At 31.4% G+C, this 14,479-nt stretch overlaps 4 protein-coding genes and 1 non-coding gene across 5 annotated transcripts; 4 read left to right on the forward strand and 1 right to left on the reverse strand.

Moving 5' to 3' along the window:
• Positions 1–46: 46 nt before the first annotated feature.
• LOC145759394 (osteoclast-stimulating factor 1-like) lies at positions 47–1,690 on the reverse strand. The gene is made up of 2 exons (XM_082573214.1): positions 1,366–1,690; positions 47–1,267 (listed from the first exon to the last, which is right to left on the reverse strand). Exons 1-2 carry the CDS (start codon positions 1,514–1,516, stop codon positions 777–779), a joined length of 642 nt encoding a protein of 213 aa, XP_082429340.1. The 5' UTR covers positions 1,517–1,690; the 3' UTR covers positions 47–776.
• Positions 1,691–1,992: 302 nt separating this feature from the next.
• LOC145759037 (ubiquitin carboxyl-terminal hydrolase 31-like) lies at positions 1,993–6,803 on the forward strand. Its single transcript, XM_082572769.1, has 9 exons — positions 1,993–2,052; positions 2,398–3,743; positions 3,821–3,966; positions 4,162–4,341; positions 4,644–4,858; positions 5,090–5,179; positions 5,256–5,399; positions 5,597–5,777; positions 5,901–6,803. The coding sequence occupies exons 2-9, from the start codon at positions 2,420–2,422 to the stop codon at positions 6,432–6,434; spliced, it is 2,814 nt and encodes a 937-aa protein (XP_082428895.1). The 5' UTR covers positions 1,993–2,052; positions 2,398–2,419; the 3' UTR covers positions 6,435–6,803.
• A 734-nt stretch (positions 6,804–7,537) lies between these two features.
• Positions 7,538–9,591, forward strand: LOC145759325 (programmed cell death protein 6-like). The gene is made up of 5 exons (XM_082573130.1): positions 7,538–7,753; positions 7,926–8,061; positions 8,318–8,476; positions 8,754–8,863; positions 9,153–9,591. The coding sequence occupies exons 1-5, from the start codon at positions 7,580–7,582 to the stop codon at positions 9,252–9,254; spliced, it is 681 nt and encodes a 226-aa protein (XP_082429256.1). The 5' UTR covers positions 7,538–7,579; the 3' UTR covers positions 9,255–9,591.
• A 184-nt stretch (positions 9,592–9,775) lies between these two features.
• Trnaq-uug (transfer RNA glutamine (anticodon UUG)) lies at positions 9,776–9,847 on the forward strand. Its single transcript has one exon. It is a non-coding gene; the product is annotated as a tRNA-Gln (tRNA).
• A 167-nt stretch (positions 9,848–10,014) lies between these two features.
• On the forward strand, positions 10,015–13,075 carry LOC145759455 (putative acyl-CoA dehydrogenase 6). The gene is made up of 11 exons (XM_082573291.1): positions 10,015–10,151; positions 10,493–10,607; positions 10,809–10,929; positions 11,062–11,191; positions 11,280–11,386; positions 11,464–11,543; positions 11,615–11,761; positions 11,840–11,954; positions 12,290–12,451; positions 12,529–12,679; positions 12,760–13,075. Exons 1-11 carry the CDS (start codon positions 10,081–10,083, stop codon positions 12,854–12,856), a joined length of 1,296 nt encoding a protein of 431 aa, XP_082429417.1. The 5' UTR covers positions 10,015–10,080; the 3' UTR covers positions 12,857–13,075.
• The last annotated feature ends 1,404 nt before the right edge of the window (positions 13,076–14,479 follow it).

Here is a 14,479-nt window from a genome sequence, read left to right on the forward strand (position 1 = left end):
AAAATAGCATATTAACATACAAATATGTAATATTGTTCATTAAATACCAATTTATGAGTTATATTACCTAATAATGACTTTTTATCCCAAAGTGTTATTTATAATTGGTTTAAAATATTATAAAAATAATCGCTATCAGTACTTACTGAAGGGTTTAGTGGGATTACTTAGAAAAATAGGCCATTTATTTTTTGGGGTTATTTTTTTATTTTTTATTTGAGTAGAACAAAAATTACATTCCATATAATAAGCATTATTATTTACATTTAAGCAGAAAAACATTTATATAAAAAAGAATAAAAATACGATTGCTATATTAAATGTAATAACTCCATCAAATTTCCGTTTAATAAGTGCGGCTAATTACAAAGTTGGTTCTGAAAATACCATTAACGTTACGATTCAAATTTACAAAATATTTTGTACCAGTGTAACAGAATGAATAAAATTATACCGTAATAAAATATAATTTTTTCAACAAAGTAACGTAACAACTTTGTAAAACAAACATAGATTGAATTTGGCTAAGTACAAATAGTTTTTTCGGTCAAAAATTGACGTTATTTCTTATAAATTCATTGTACAAGGAGATCCTATTTGTCATGTTTGTTAAGTACCTTATTTAATTTATAAATCGTACAGCAATGTCCATTATTTACAGTGGGATTTTAAACGTAAAACTTTTTTACAGCTATTTTTTTAGCATGGAATGTTAAAATATTGGGTAATTATGAACATTATTTAAAGAAAAGATTTTTGTCATTTTGCACAAATTTTTAATCGGAATCATCAAGATATTCGTCGTTCGAACTTGAGACAGAATTTCTAGTTTTTGGTTTTAACATGGCGGCTGTCTCTGCATCTTTTGCAAGATCAAACGGCAGTTTATCCTCAATGTTTGTAAGCGCCATGTTCGCATTTTTATTTAACAGCATTTGAACAATTTCTGGATGTGACTTCCATGCCGCGGCATGAAGTGCCGTGTCACCTAACTTATTTTGCACATTTACGTCACAATATTTGTTCTCAATTAACGTGACAGTGCAGGGAATGTGACCACCATGTGCTGCCCAGTAAAGAGCCGTGCTCCCCGATTTATCTTTCCCGTTGATTGCAATTTTGTTCTCGAGACATTCTTCAAGATATTCCAGATTTCCTCTCTTTGCTGCCTCGTGCAGTGGGAAATCGATCGAGTTTGTGAGATCCTCGGTGACGTAATTACTTGGGACTAACCCCGATTTTCCTTTGCCCGTCGCCTTCCACCAATCTGAAATATTGAATTTATATTAATTTTTTTTAAATTTACTATTTCATGCAAAAATTTTTATATTTAATTTAACCTCAATGTTAAAAAATAAGTTTTACCGGAGTTAGATTGATCAGAAACATACAAGCGGTCACCCTCATCAAAAGTTAGTTCATCTACATGTTGAGCTGTGTATGGAAACAAGGCCAGGTAAACTTTAATAACCCCAGGTTTGGGGGCCATTCTAGGGGGTGGTGGGCGCTTAGCCATATTTAAACAGTTAAAGTACTTTTAACCCAAAAACGTTATTTATACCTGTGTTAAACGGTATTTTTTTATTCGTGTTTAAATATTATTGGCCTACAATATAATTACAAGGTTGTAATCTAATAATTATTATAAACTTTACGTTAAAACGCGAGAATTACGAGGAATTATCGAACCACTTTCGTTTTAATTGTAAATAATGGGAGGTTCCTTAAATGTAAACAACGGTAGGCATTGAATATCGATACGGTTCGACTAGCAGCTAAACTGGAAAATGATAACAAAATGGCTGACATATAAAATAATTATAAATTTATGCAAAAACATGTTACAATTAAAAGATAATTAAAATTGAGCTACTTTAAAAGATTTATAACTTTAAATAATGTAAAAAAAATAATTAGCGTATTTGAGGATAAATCTTATAGGGATGAAGCGGAAAACGCGGACGCCATTTTTATAGCAAATCCGGAGAAATTTTTACGAGTTTTTCACTTTCGTTTTTCCGAGTGTTATTGATGAATTAAACAAACAAAAAGGTAATTTCATGTATTATTGTTTAATAATAATAAAGTTGTTAGTTTCTGTGCCTTTAATTTTTGATTTTTAAGTTAATGTTTAGATATAAAACGATGTCAGTCGAAAAACAGCGATTTTTTAAAAATTTCGACATTAAAAGCTAACTAGTTTATTTTTGGGTTATATAATTCTAGAGAGTTGCTTTTTTAGATGTTAAATTAAGTTAGGGTTTGTTTAATGTGTTGATAATAATGTCTAAACTTTTTTGAGGCCATTTTGTAAAATGATTTTTGTTTACTGAATTAGCAAGCTAAACATTGTCAAACAGTCAAACAGTATAATTTAATCTTTATTTTTTTGTTTAGAGATATTTAAGAATTTACGAAGATGCCGACGTTTCAAAACAAACAAAAAAGTCGCAAATCGACCTTTAAAGCTTTCGGTGATTTCATTGCTCTGCATATGGTCAAAAAATTAGTTCGAAAAAATAAAAACGAACGAACTCACATCACCACTGATGCTCTGGAGGCTGGGTTTTCACAAGATGACTCAAAACTTGCAAACGGGCACTCCAACGGACATTCAAACGGACGCAATGTTAATCGTTCCAGTTCAATGAATGCAACATCAAATTATTCTGTAAAACAAAACAGTGTTTCCAAAAGTGTTGACTTAAATGCCTTGTCATCAATTCCCGGGGTATTCGGTTTAGTAAATCACGGAAACACTTGTTTTATAAACTCCATCATTCAATGTCTGAGTAATACCGACATTATGGCAGAATATTTTGTTATGGGACAATATAAAACTCATTTAAAAAGCTGCCGGAAGGATCGGAGTAAAAAGTATGGCACTAAAGGAGAATTGACAGAACAAGTTGCCACGGTGATTAAAAGTCTTTGGACCGGATCGTATTCCTCTGAAATGACCAAAAATTTAAAGGAGGTCATCTCAAAGCATGGGGTTCAGTATAAGGGGAATGTCCAACATGATTCACAGGAGTTTTTGTTGTGGTTGTTCGACAAAATTCACGAAGATTTAAACCTAGCACAAGTTGTTAAGAAAAATCCTTTTACTCGGCAAAAGTCTTTCCGAAAAAGCACGAAAAAAATTGCATTAGAAAGAAATAAAATAATTGATTTAACTCCAAATAGTGTTGTTCAAAAAACTTTTCAAGGACAATATCATTCTAGTTTAACATGTCCGAATTGTAAGAAAAAGAGTGAGACTGGTGACCCATTCTTGTGCGTATCTTTGCCACTTAAACAAAAGACAAATCGTGCTATTTTTGTAAATGTTTCGTATCTGCCAAGCAAAAGAAAAAGTGGTCGGAAAAATTTTGCCGGAAAAACGATTAAAATTGGAGTTGAAGTCCCTATAAATGGAAAGATCAATCAACTACGACAAGAAGTTTCATTTGAATGTGGAATCCATTCCCGCTTGTTGGCGTTTGTTGATTTAAAACATGATGGTTTTCATGAGTCCTACGGTGATGAGAAAAATATTGACAGCATCCCTGTTTTAAATGTCACAAATCAGTCACTGTATGCGTTTGAGATGCCACCTGTCTCTAAATTGACGGCTGGGACGTTGCCACGGAATTACGGGGCAAAGCAAAAGAAAAGGGTAACACTAGGTGGCAAAACTGAGGATAAAGTTATGGATAGTATCGTCGTCATTCTTATTAACAAACAAGGGATTGGTGAACAAGGTAAATAAAATTTTAAATAGGTATAAAATTGAAAGTAAAAAATCTTAAAATCTTAAACCCAATTAATTATGTTTTAGGCAAAAGATTTGGTAGCCCTCTAGTGTTCAGAACATCTCGAGACGTGTCGTTGAGTGAACTTCAATCTCTTGTTTTGAGTCAGATGAACGAGTTTATTAAAGATGGAGTCAAGCATGAAAAACTTGGATCTCTCTTCAGATTACAAGTTTGTGATTTTACTAAATATTTAAATTTATTTGTAACATTTTTACCGACTAAATTATAGAGTAAATATAAGAATTTAAAACTAGTATTTACATATTAATAAGGACACTAGAACAATGCAGTAATTTTAAGCTTTCAATTTAGCTCTTAGTCAAGTGACATTTGTGAGGCTTAATACTAAATTATTTTTACCCAGATTCACGATGGGCTTCCCTCTAAGAATTATTTATCCTCACCACTGACACCTCTTCGGCTCCCTACAGTGGACAAAGCACTGGAAAACTGTCCAGCAGGTGGCCCACTTCATATTAAGTTAATGGCTGAGTGGGACACAGAGACCAAATCGGGACTTTTTGATAAATTTCCTGATGAGAAGGTAAAGATGTGTTTTAGTTCAACTATAATTTAATTCATTAACTTGATCTAGGTAAAATATATTTTAAATTGAAGTTTAAAGGTAAATATTGTTAAACAAGTCAAACATAACACCGAGGTTCTAATTATTGTTTGTTTTAAAATTTAATTATGTTTACAATATAATTAAGACTACTAATTACACTCGTTGTACTTAACAACCCAATAGGTATTTTCAAGCTGTAAAAATAACTATGTTATGGTTCATTTAAAAAGTAAGTTAAAGCTTTCTTTTATAATGAAATTTATTTGTTTTAACTTTAGATTGAAGTTCAAGAAAGCGTCAGGCTTCAGCGATTATTAAACCAACAACCAATCACATGCACCCTCGAGGATTGCTTCGATCTCCACACGATGGAGGAAATCTTGGCCGGAGATAATTGTTGGAATTGTCCTTTCTGTCACACGGGGCAGCATGGAGCTGTTAAAAAGTTGAGTTTCTCTACATTACCCGATATCTTGGTTCTTCATTTAAAAAGGTGAAATTTTGTTATTCTGTTTTAATATTAAAATATTTCTAATTAAGGGCAAGCAAATTGTAGCATTTTTGTGTAAAACCCGAAAGTTATTGGTTTGTTTCCCACTGCTGGCCTGTTATACAATCCCTGCATGCTACTACAGGTCTTGGGTTTGAGCCCCACTCCCACCACAATGTTGCAATAACAAGACTTATGGATTGGGAGTCATTAAACTTTTTTTTGTTGTCAAAGGTTTAAAGTAACAAATGAGAAACGCACAAAATTAAGTACAAGAGTCGACTTCCCTATAACTGGATTGGATATGAACAAACATATTTACAAGTAAGTTCAATCTTTAATAATTATTTATAGAAAGTTTAAAAAAAACAAAGTAACAATAATTTGTGTTTAATTTTAGGCCAGAGAGTAACGGACACCACAACTCATTCCACCAAATTAAAGAACCTTGTTTATATGACTTATATGCTATCTGTAATCATTATGGAAACCTCAATTCTGGACATTATACTGCCTGTTGTAGCAATCCTCTTAATGGAAAATGGTAAGATATATGTCATGTTTTAAACACTAATTGTTTGATATTTATATGTTTAAACTGTTTATTTAAATGTTATGCTAATATAAAACCACCTTGGAACTTGACTAGGGTATTTAAAGTTCTTGTTAATAACATACTAATAATCTTCTTATTTTATCATGTAATTTAAATTAAAGAATAATATTTTGTTTAATATTCAGGTATTTATTTGATGACACAACCACAGAATGTATTGCAGAGAAAGATCTTTCTTCCCAATCTGTTTATATTCTCTTCTATCAGAAGCGGACGAATCACCAAGCACTAAGTTGTACGAGCGTGAACTCTGTAATGTCAGATCATTGGTCTTTACAATTACCTCAATTTAAACAACAGATACAGGTACAATTAGTGTAAAATGGATCTTAGGTTTGATTCCCACTGCTGACATTATAATATTAATCCCCTATCTTCCTTAAAACAGATTTATTTTTAGTTTTTAAACTAACATCAAAATATTTTTAGTTTAACTCGCTGAGTCATCTAAACAACTTGGCGGTTCACCAGCGAGGACAAACTATAAATAGCAAACCACCTGAGGTCACCCTTCAGCACAACATCAACAACAACGCTAACAAGATTGCTCAACAAATTAAAATTACTCAACTGAAAAGTGACAAAAAAATAAAAGAAGTTGACAAAAAAGAAGTCAAAAAGGAAAAGTCCCAGAGTTTTAAAGACCCCAAAAGCCCAGATTGGGGGTCAAAGGGTGAGAAACAAGAAACTGCACAATCCCCAAAAAGTCCAAATTGGGAAATCCCCAAAAGTACCCAAAGCAGATATGTTGACCCACCGAAAAGAGCGAATTTTCCTGAACCCAAGGATAATGATGATGGTGGGTTTGATGACCCTCGACGACCTTTTGTTCGGGGTCTTCACCATCAAGGGTCAGCGAGCATGAGAGGTCGTGACCCTAAAGGTCAAGAACTGCGGGGTCGTCAATATAAAAGTTATCGTCATAACGATCGCAGGAAAAGACAGCAGTCAAGTCATGTTTAATTATGATGTCATAATTTTGTTCGGATATTTTAAGAATTTTTCTTAAACCATGACAAACACTTCATTTTAACAATTTCTTTTTTTTAATCTTGTTTTAATTACATTGCATTAATTTTTAACAAATATTTAATGATTGCTGTAGTCTAACAGACATTTAAATGATTAATGCTGTAAATAATTCTAGCAAAAAGTTTTTAATTTTGCAGTAGTTTTGTTTGTTTTTAGTTTTTTGGCGCAAATCTTTATTTTAATGCAAAAAAACTTTTAAAGATTTCGATTTTATTTTTTACAGTGTTTTGTTTTTCAAAATTTGGTTCATTTTTAATCTGTAATATTTTTATAAACTTTAAATTTTAATGTATATCCTAACCACTGTGTAAATTTTATTAACATTTTTAAATAGTTTATATCTTTAATTAAATTTTAATTTTTAATAACCCTTTGTAAATTTTCGAATATTTGTAACATTGTGATTATATATATTGGTGCCTTTTCAATCATATACAACTTGCATAGAATATTAACTTTTTAACATAAAATAATGATTGTTTTTAACTTCTTGTGCTTGAATTGCAAATTTTTGTTGATCGTTAAATATTTCTTCATTTTGCTTACAGTTTTGTTGGTGCTGAATATTTTGCTTTTTTGTTCTTAAAAACAATTTCTTTAACTTGTAAATGCTTTAGACTTGGTGTAAGTTGAAATAAGTTCTTAGTTTATTTTTCTGCCCCCATTTCCAATCAAAACCTTAACCAGTTCATCTCAAAACATGCTGCTCCAAGTAAGACTGTACTAGATATTGCGTAGAATATTTAAAGAATATTTTAAAATGCTTGTTTTGCCTCTAACACATCGATGGTGATAATATTTTGATAGATAAGAAAACAAGGTGAGTAATGTTGAGGATAAACAAAAATGTAATTAACGCCCGACATATTCAGTTACAACTTTTGTTCGTTTCCTTCAAGAAAAAATTTCTGAAGGGTTTTTAATGAGTTTTTTTATTATTAACGTTTTTACTTAATATTAGTTAAAGTTTTCGGTATTAAGTGGTATAAGGTTAGAATATCTTTTAATTTATTTATAATTTCGTAATTAAAGTTGATAAATTTGTGTTATCTTAGATAAAATTGTTACGTTTAAAAATGGCATACCGACCCCCTCAAAATTATGGACAAACCCCTCAACAGGGTTACGGGCAAGCCCCTCCACCTCAAGGTTATGGTCAACCCCCACCCCAAGGTTATGGACAACCACCCCCTCAACAAGGGGGGTACGGGGGTCAGCAATATGGTTATGGGCAACCCCCTCCACCCCAGGTAACAGCATTTTGTTGTACAGGCAGACAGGTAGTAACAGCTAAAGTTTATAGGAATTACAGTGTGGATTAAGGACAAGACTTTATTTAGTGAAGCCAAGTGTTCTAACCACTCCACCATGTCATTAATCTAGTAATTAATTATCTTTGTTTTAATTTGTTTTTCTTATTAGCAACCAAACTTGCAACAAATCTTTGGTCAAGTTGATCGAGATCGAAGCGGGCAAATCACGACCAAGGAGCTCCAGGAAGCTCTTTCTAATGGATCTTGGAAACCTTTCAATCCAGAGACTGTTCGATTAATGATCGGTAATTTGATGTGTTTATTTGTCTTCGATTTATGATTGTTTATTTTCATGGAGTAATATTTTATTGTTAGGTATATAATGTTGCTATTGTTTAATTGCATTTTGCTGAACTTTAAACTTAGTAGAAGTAGTTAAAAATGTCATAAACATTGATTAGAAAGTATAACTTAATTTTTTTTAATATAAATTGGCAGCACAGAAATGAACTTGTGATATTATTTATTTTTTCAACTGTATTTATCATGTTTTTATTTCAGGGATGTTTGATCATGACCACAGCGGAACGATTGGATTTCATGAGTTTTCAGGGTTGTGGAAATATGTAACAGATTGGCAGAACACATTCCGACAGTACGACAGAGACAACAGTGGAACGATCGACTTACAGGAACTCAAAACAGCTTTGGTGTCATTCGGTAAGTTTGATATTGGTGAAAAAAGTTTTTTTTAAATGGTGCTGTTGTTTGTTTATTATACGCTGCTATAACAATATAAGTTTAATCAGAGGTTATAATGCAATAACATCTTTTTGTAAGTTTAACAACTAAAGTTCTAAGTGTTGCGATCTTTTGCAATATGAAATTCATATGTAGCGTTATTTTGTTATGTGAAATTCCCAATCTTTAATTAATGATTTGTTTTACTATTTCTCTTACTTATACTTACACCATTAACCACCTATTATATTTAAAGGTTACCGGTTATCTGAAAACTTCTACAAGATATTGATTCGAAAGTTTGACAGACAAGGACGTGGAACAATTGCATTTGATGATTTTATTCAATGTTGTGTTGTTTTACAGGTAAGATATGTTTTAGTAATTTATTTACCCTCAATGTGAATAGGTACACATAAAATATATTGGATTGAATGGGATGAAAGGGTCACCTAAACTAAACCCTAACTATAACCCTCACCCATTCAGATTACACTTAATCCATGAGATCCATTCAATCCATTTGATCGTTTATATTTATTACCTTTGTGAAAGGTTTACTTTCAAGTCTAAGTATACAATTGTTGTTATATTGTTGCAATGCCGAATATTGTAAACTTTTACTTTCGAATATTCATTAAATTTTAATTTTTAGACGCTGACAAACTCCTTTCGCCAACATGACAAAAATCAGAATGGTTGGATAAATATTTCATACGAACAGTTTCTGACAATGGTGTTCAGCGTTCGATCTTAACTTTCAGACAGAATAACTCGTTCATTTAAATTCGAAATAAATTGTGTTAATTTTTAATAACTGAAACCTAAAGTTTTGGTAATTATTGTAAAGTTTCACCAAATTTATTTTATTTTGTCATCTTGTAGAATCTGTAGTATCTCTATAACTAGATATGTGTTTGTAATTAGGTTTTATCTTATGTATTAGGATGAATCAGAAATTCTAACTTAAAGTGTAACCTATTGATCTTTAACAGATTTAAATTTGTGTTTTATGTATTCTTACTGCACTAATAATATCGTGTTACTAATTCTTAAACTATTTTGTGTAAAACTGTAATTAAATGGCAACTTTAAAACAATTAGAGGTAATTAGATAAATTATAAAAAGTTTGGTTAGTGTAAAGACAGAATATTATATAATTTACAACTAGTAAGTCTTAGTTATTTCTAAACATTGGATGATCAAAGTTAGCCCCTTATTCAGTTTTGCTATAGAAACTTACCCAATGATACGTTTTATAACTTTGTTTTAAATGTGGCCCTGTGGTGTAACGGTTAGCACTGTGGACTTTGAATCCATCGATCCGAGTTCAAATCTCGGCAGGACCTCTATTTTTGTTTTGATTATAATTTATTATTAAACCCTAAAATATTACTTTTAAACTATTTTTAAAATTATATAATTTTTTAAATACTTTGTTATGTTAAAAAATGAATGTTTTTACTGTGTTCGCGAATCGGTTATAAACTTTGCTCTGTAAACAAACAAATTTTATTTTTACTACGTAAACTTTGCTTGGGGGAGATTTCATTGAAAAAAAAACGTTTTTGTATAAACGACAATGTTGAGTTTATTCAGAGTGAGTTTACATTCAAGGAATGCTTTAGTTCGACCACTTGTTCAATTAAAAAGGTAAATATTGGTGTTTTGTTATTAAACTTAGGCTAAGTTACTTAGCGAAATTTTTACGTGACTTCGTTATATTATATTTTAACTTGTTAACCTTTTTGGGATATTATATGGATTAAAATTGCCTAATAATTAGACTGCTAATTAAGTGCTGGCTCAGCAAGAGTTTATATTGTTTATAGCACTTATATCACCTGATTCAAGGGCACTACAGCATAAGAGCAGTGGGGATTGAACCCACGACCTCATGTAGTGTAGAAAGTGTTGTTACCATGAGGCTGCCGGTTTTTGGTGTTGTATGGAACACTTAAAGAAGTAATTTTATAAAAATATTCGATATTTAGTTTATCGAATCAAAATAAAATGAGAAATGTCCACACAACAACCGGATCTTGGGATTTAAGCGAGGAAAATATTTTCAGTGTCGACCACGAACAACTCAGAAACTCGTTGAAAACGGTAAAAATGAGTTTTTATATTTTATAATAAGGCTAACATCATCTGGATGTGAAAGTTTTAGTACAGAGTAACTTAAATTATCACCCAAACCAGACCTTTTATTATGCAATGTATATTGTTATCAGAATGCTTTTGTCTAAGTTTTAATTTATTTGTTTCAAAAACAAAATTGAAAATTGTAACTTTTTGTTTTTAACCCAGATAATAGAAAAGGAAATCAACCCGTTTGTAAATTCTTGGGAGGAGAACAAAGAGTTTCCCGCTCACACCGTGTTTAAAACTTTAGGTGATGCAGGGTTCTTGGGAGTTTGTAAACCTCCAGGTGATCTTCATCTTCTTCATAATAATCCTAAACAGACTTTGTAACTCATATAGTATTTTTATTGGAACCCAATGTTAATTATCTCAATTACATTTAAGCCTGATTATTAAAAATGTTTGAATTGTTTTATAGAGTTTGGAGGATTGGGATTGGATTACAGTTTCAGTATTGCAGCATCCGAGGAGTTGGGAACCATAAGATGTGGAGCAATCCCGATGGCAGTCGGAGTTCAAACTGATATGGCCACTCCTGCTTTGGCCAAGTAAGTGCATGTTTAAAAGTAGAACAAATTTTGTTTAATTAGTAAATTGTTATTAATTTTCAATTAATTTTATCTGTTATAAATACAGGTTTGGGAGTCAAGAACTAAAAGAAACATTTTTAGCCCCCTCCATAAAAGGGGATTTTGTTGCTTGTTTAGGGGTTAGTGAAACGGGGGCTGGGTCAGATGTTGCAAGTAAGTTTTAAATTTAATATATATTAACCGGTGTTAAAATTCGATCATTCTTGTTTAAATTTGTTTACAACTTTTAGGTATAAAAACTACAGCAAAGTCAGATGGAGATGACTTGATTATTAATGGAGGAAAAATGTGGATAACAAATGGATCACAGGTTCAATAATTTATCCTTTATATGTTATATACTTAATGTTAGAAAACTTTAAAAAACAGTTTATCATGTAGGCAGATTGGATGTGTTGTCTTGCAAGTACAAACCAGGGTAAAGCTCACCAAAATAAATCTTTAATTTGCGTTCCCATGGATACACCGGGGGTCACTGTTGCCAGGAAAATTGAGAAAATTGGGATGCATTGTTCTGATACCGCTCAGGTTAAATTGATAAATTTATGAAGAGTTTCTCTAAATAAAAATGAATGTTTTAATTGCTTTCTCAACGATATTTTCCAGATATTCTTTGAAGATGTTCGAGTCCCGAAGAAATATATAATCGGTGAAGAAGGAATGGGTTTCACTTACCAAATGTTGCAGTTTCAAGAAGAAAGAATGTTTGCAATGGCTGCAGGTTAGTGTTTGTTTTTGTAAGCTTGTATTTGATTTCCAATAAAACCCTTTAGTGACCTCTAGTTAGATGCTTGCCACCACTGGCATCGATCCTGGGGTTGCAAGAGGTGCATGCACCCCCATTTATAATTTGTGCCACATTGTAGATTGTCTAAAACGGGCATTATTGTGAAACAAATAACGGTTGTCTGTTGCTTTATACAACGTAATAATTGTACTTCCCCGATTGTTAAAGACTAACTTGGTCTGCTATCTTTGCAAATATTAAATTTTAGACTGCTAAAGTTGTTTTTGTTGATTTGTCCATCACAAATTAATCATGAATAAATGTCATAGCATTACGTCCACTTGAAATGGTGATAGAAGAGACGATCGAGTATACTCGTGATCGTAAAATATTTGGTCAATCTGTATTGGACAATCAAGTTGTTCACTTTAAACTTGCCGAGCTACAAACTGAGATTGAAGCTGCAAGATCGTTGTTGTATCGAGCTGTTGGTGAGTTTACCCAATGTTAATAAATGAGAACAAACTAGTGACATGTTTCTAGTTTAACCGTATTTAATTTTTTTTAGACTTGTACATTAAAGGTCATGATGTGACAAACTTGGCTTCAATGGGCAAGTTAAAAATTGGAAGGTTAGTGAGGGAGACTTGTGACTGTTGTATGCAATATTGGGGGGGTATGGGCTACACCAATGAAACCCTTGTATCAAGAATGTACAGGTAAAATGTGACCTATACCAACTTTTTGTCAATTTTTTAAACTCAATTTAAAATAAAGTTATTTCTTTATTGTTAAACAGGGACATGAGATTACTTTCTATAGGAGGAGGAGCAGATGAGGTGATGTTGTCGATTATTTGCAAGTACATGGGAACCCTGCCGAAACCTCAAAAATAATCAAGAAACCATAACTTGTATTATTCTGTAATTTGTTCCCTAATTTCGCCATTTTCTTGGTTAAGTTAAGCTTTCTTGGGTTTGCGTTGAGTTATTGAACTAAACTTTTATCAAGAATTATGAATTAATTTTTGCATTTATTTTTACTATGCAGTTGCTTGTTAATTTATTTAAAGTATAAACTATTTTTAATCGTTTATTTAATTCAAATAAAAGTGCTACGATGATGTGTCTTGTTTATTTGTGGGAAGCGATTTTAAAATCAATTGTTTTGTACATAGAGATACTAATATATACACTAGAGTAGGTGTTGCTAGGCAGTTGTTCACTGCAAATTGTCGCAAATTAAAGCCCGATTTGCCATACTGGCCAGAGTTGCCATTTGCAATTTTTGAACAATTTACTTATTATTTTTATGTTAAAATTTAAAAATTATCTAGCAAAGTTAATACAAAAATTCCAAAAAAAATGTATAAAATAGCACTATACAAGTAAAACACTTCGATTTTTACAAATAGTTATTAAACAGGCAACCTCTATGGCACAGGTTTGCAAGACCACTTTAAAATGATAAAAAATCAAGAAAATTCGCTTTTTAATAAAAAGATAACATTTTTTTATTGATCAATGATTTAAATAGATTAAATTAAACGTAAAAAAATGTTTATTTTAGTTTCCTAAAAACAATCTAAAAGTTTAAATTTTGCTTTGGCAACTCTGGCGAGTATGGCAAATCGGTCTTCAATTTGCGACACAAAATGGATGCGAAGCCCACTCTAGTGTATATATTAGTATCTCTATGGTTTTGTACACATTGTGGTCACTACCCTTAGTAACATAAGTGTACACATTGTGGTCATAACTATTGTTATAATTAGTGTACACATTTCGTTCATAACCCATATTTAAATATTTAGTTTTGACATTTCGGTAATAACCTATATTTAAATATTTAGTGTACACATTTCGGTAATAACCTTTATTTAAATATTTAGTGTACACATTTCGGTCATAACCCATATTTAAATATTTGATGTACACATTTCGTTCATAACCCGTATTTAAATATTTAGTTTTGACATTTCGGTAATAACCCATATTGAAATATTTAGTGTACACATTTCGGTCATAACCCATATTTAAATATTTAGTTTTGACATTTCGGTAATAACCTATATTTAAAAATTTGATGTACACATTTCGGTCATAACCCATATATAAATAATTAGTGTTCACATTTCGGTCATAACCCATATTTAAATATTTGATGTACACATTTCGGTCATAACCCACATTTAAAAATTTGATGTACACATTTCGGTCATAACCCATATTTAAATAATTAGTGTACACATTTCGGTCATAACCCATATTTAAATAATTAGTGTACACATTTCGGTCATAACCCATATTTAAATAATTAGTGTACACATTTCGGTCATAACCCAAATTGAGTTTTTGGACCGCAAGATGATGAACCAGAGCAATTTTATTTTGATCTTATTTTATAAACTTTAATTTCGTTGACCGCGAGATGATGCACAAGAGCTGTTTATTATTTATCTTCAATTTAAATATACGACGATATTGAATTCACTTATTTATTGTTTTTTAAGTTGTTTT

This window comes from Corella eumyota, chromosome 7 (genome assembly GCF_963082875.1).
Source record: "Corella eumyota chromosome 7, kaCorEumy4.1, whole genome shotgun sequence".
NCBI classification, from domain to species: Eukaryota; Metazoa; Chordata; class Ascidiacea; order Phlebobranchia; family Corellidae; genus Corella; species Corella eumyota.

Coding starts and splice junctions, on each gene's coding strand:
- LOC145759394 (XM_082573214.1), bottom strand. CDS start 1,516: ATGGCTAAGCGCCCACCACCCCCTAGAATGGCCCCCAAACCTGGGGTT. Junction 1,268..1,365: donor TTCTGATCAATCTAACTCCG/GTAAAACTTATT, acceptor TCAATATTTCAG/ATTGGTGGAAGGCGACGGGC.
- LOC145759037 (XM_082572769.1), top strand. CDS start 2,420: ATGCCGACGTTTCAAAACAAACAAAAAAGTCGCAAATCGACCTTTAAA. Junction 4,859..5,089: donor TTGGTTCTTCATTTAAAAAG/GTGAAATTTTGT, acceptor TTGTTGTCAAAG/GTTTAAAGTAACAAATGAGA. Junction 5,778..5,900: donor AATTTAAACAACAGATACAG/GTACAATTAGTG, acceptor AAATATTTTTAG/TTTAACTCGCTGAGTCATCT.
- LOC145759325 (XM_082573130.1), top strand. CDS start 7,580: ATGGCATACCGACCCCCTCAAAATTATGGACAAACCCCTCAACAGGGT. Junction 8,062..8,317: donor GACTGTTCGATTAATGATCG/GTAATTTGATGT, acceptor TTTTTATTTCAG/GGATGTTTGATCATGACCAC. Junction 8,477..8,753: donor AACAGCTTTGGTGTCATTCG/GTAAGTTTGATA, acceptor TTATATTTAAAG/GTTACCGGTTATCTGAAAAC.
- LOC145759455 (XM_082573291.1), top strand. CDS start 10,081: ATGTTGAGTTTATTCAGAGTGAGTTTACATTCAAGGAATGCTTTAGTT. Junction 11,387..11,463: donor GGCTGGGTCAGATGTTGCAA/GTAAGTTTTAAA, acceptor TACAACTTTTAG/GTATAAAAACTACAGCAAAG. Junction 12,452..12,528: donor GTTGTTGTATCGAGCTGTTG/GTGAGTTTACCC, acceptor AATTTTTTTTAG/ACTTGTACATTAAAGGTCAT.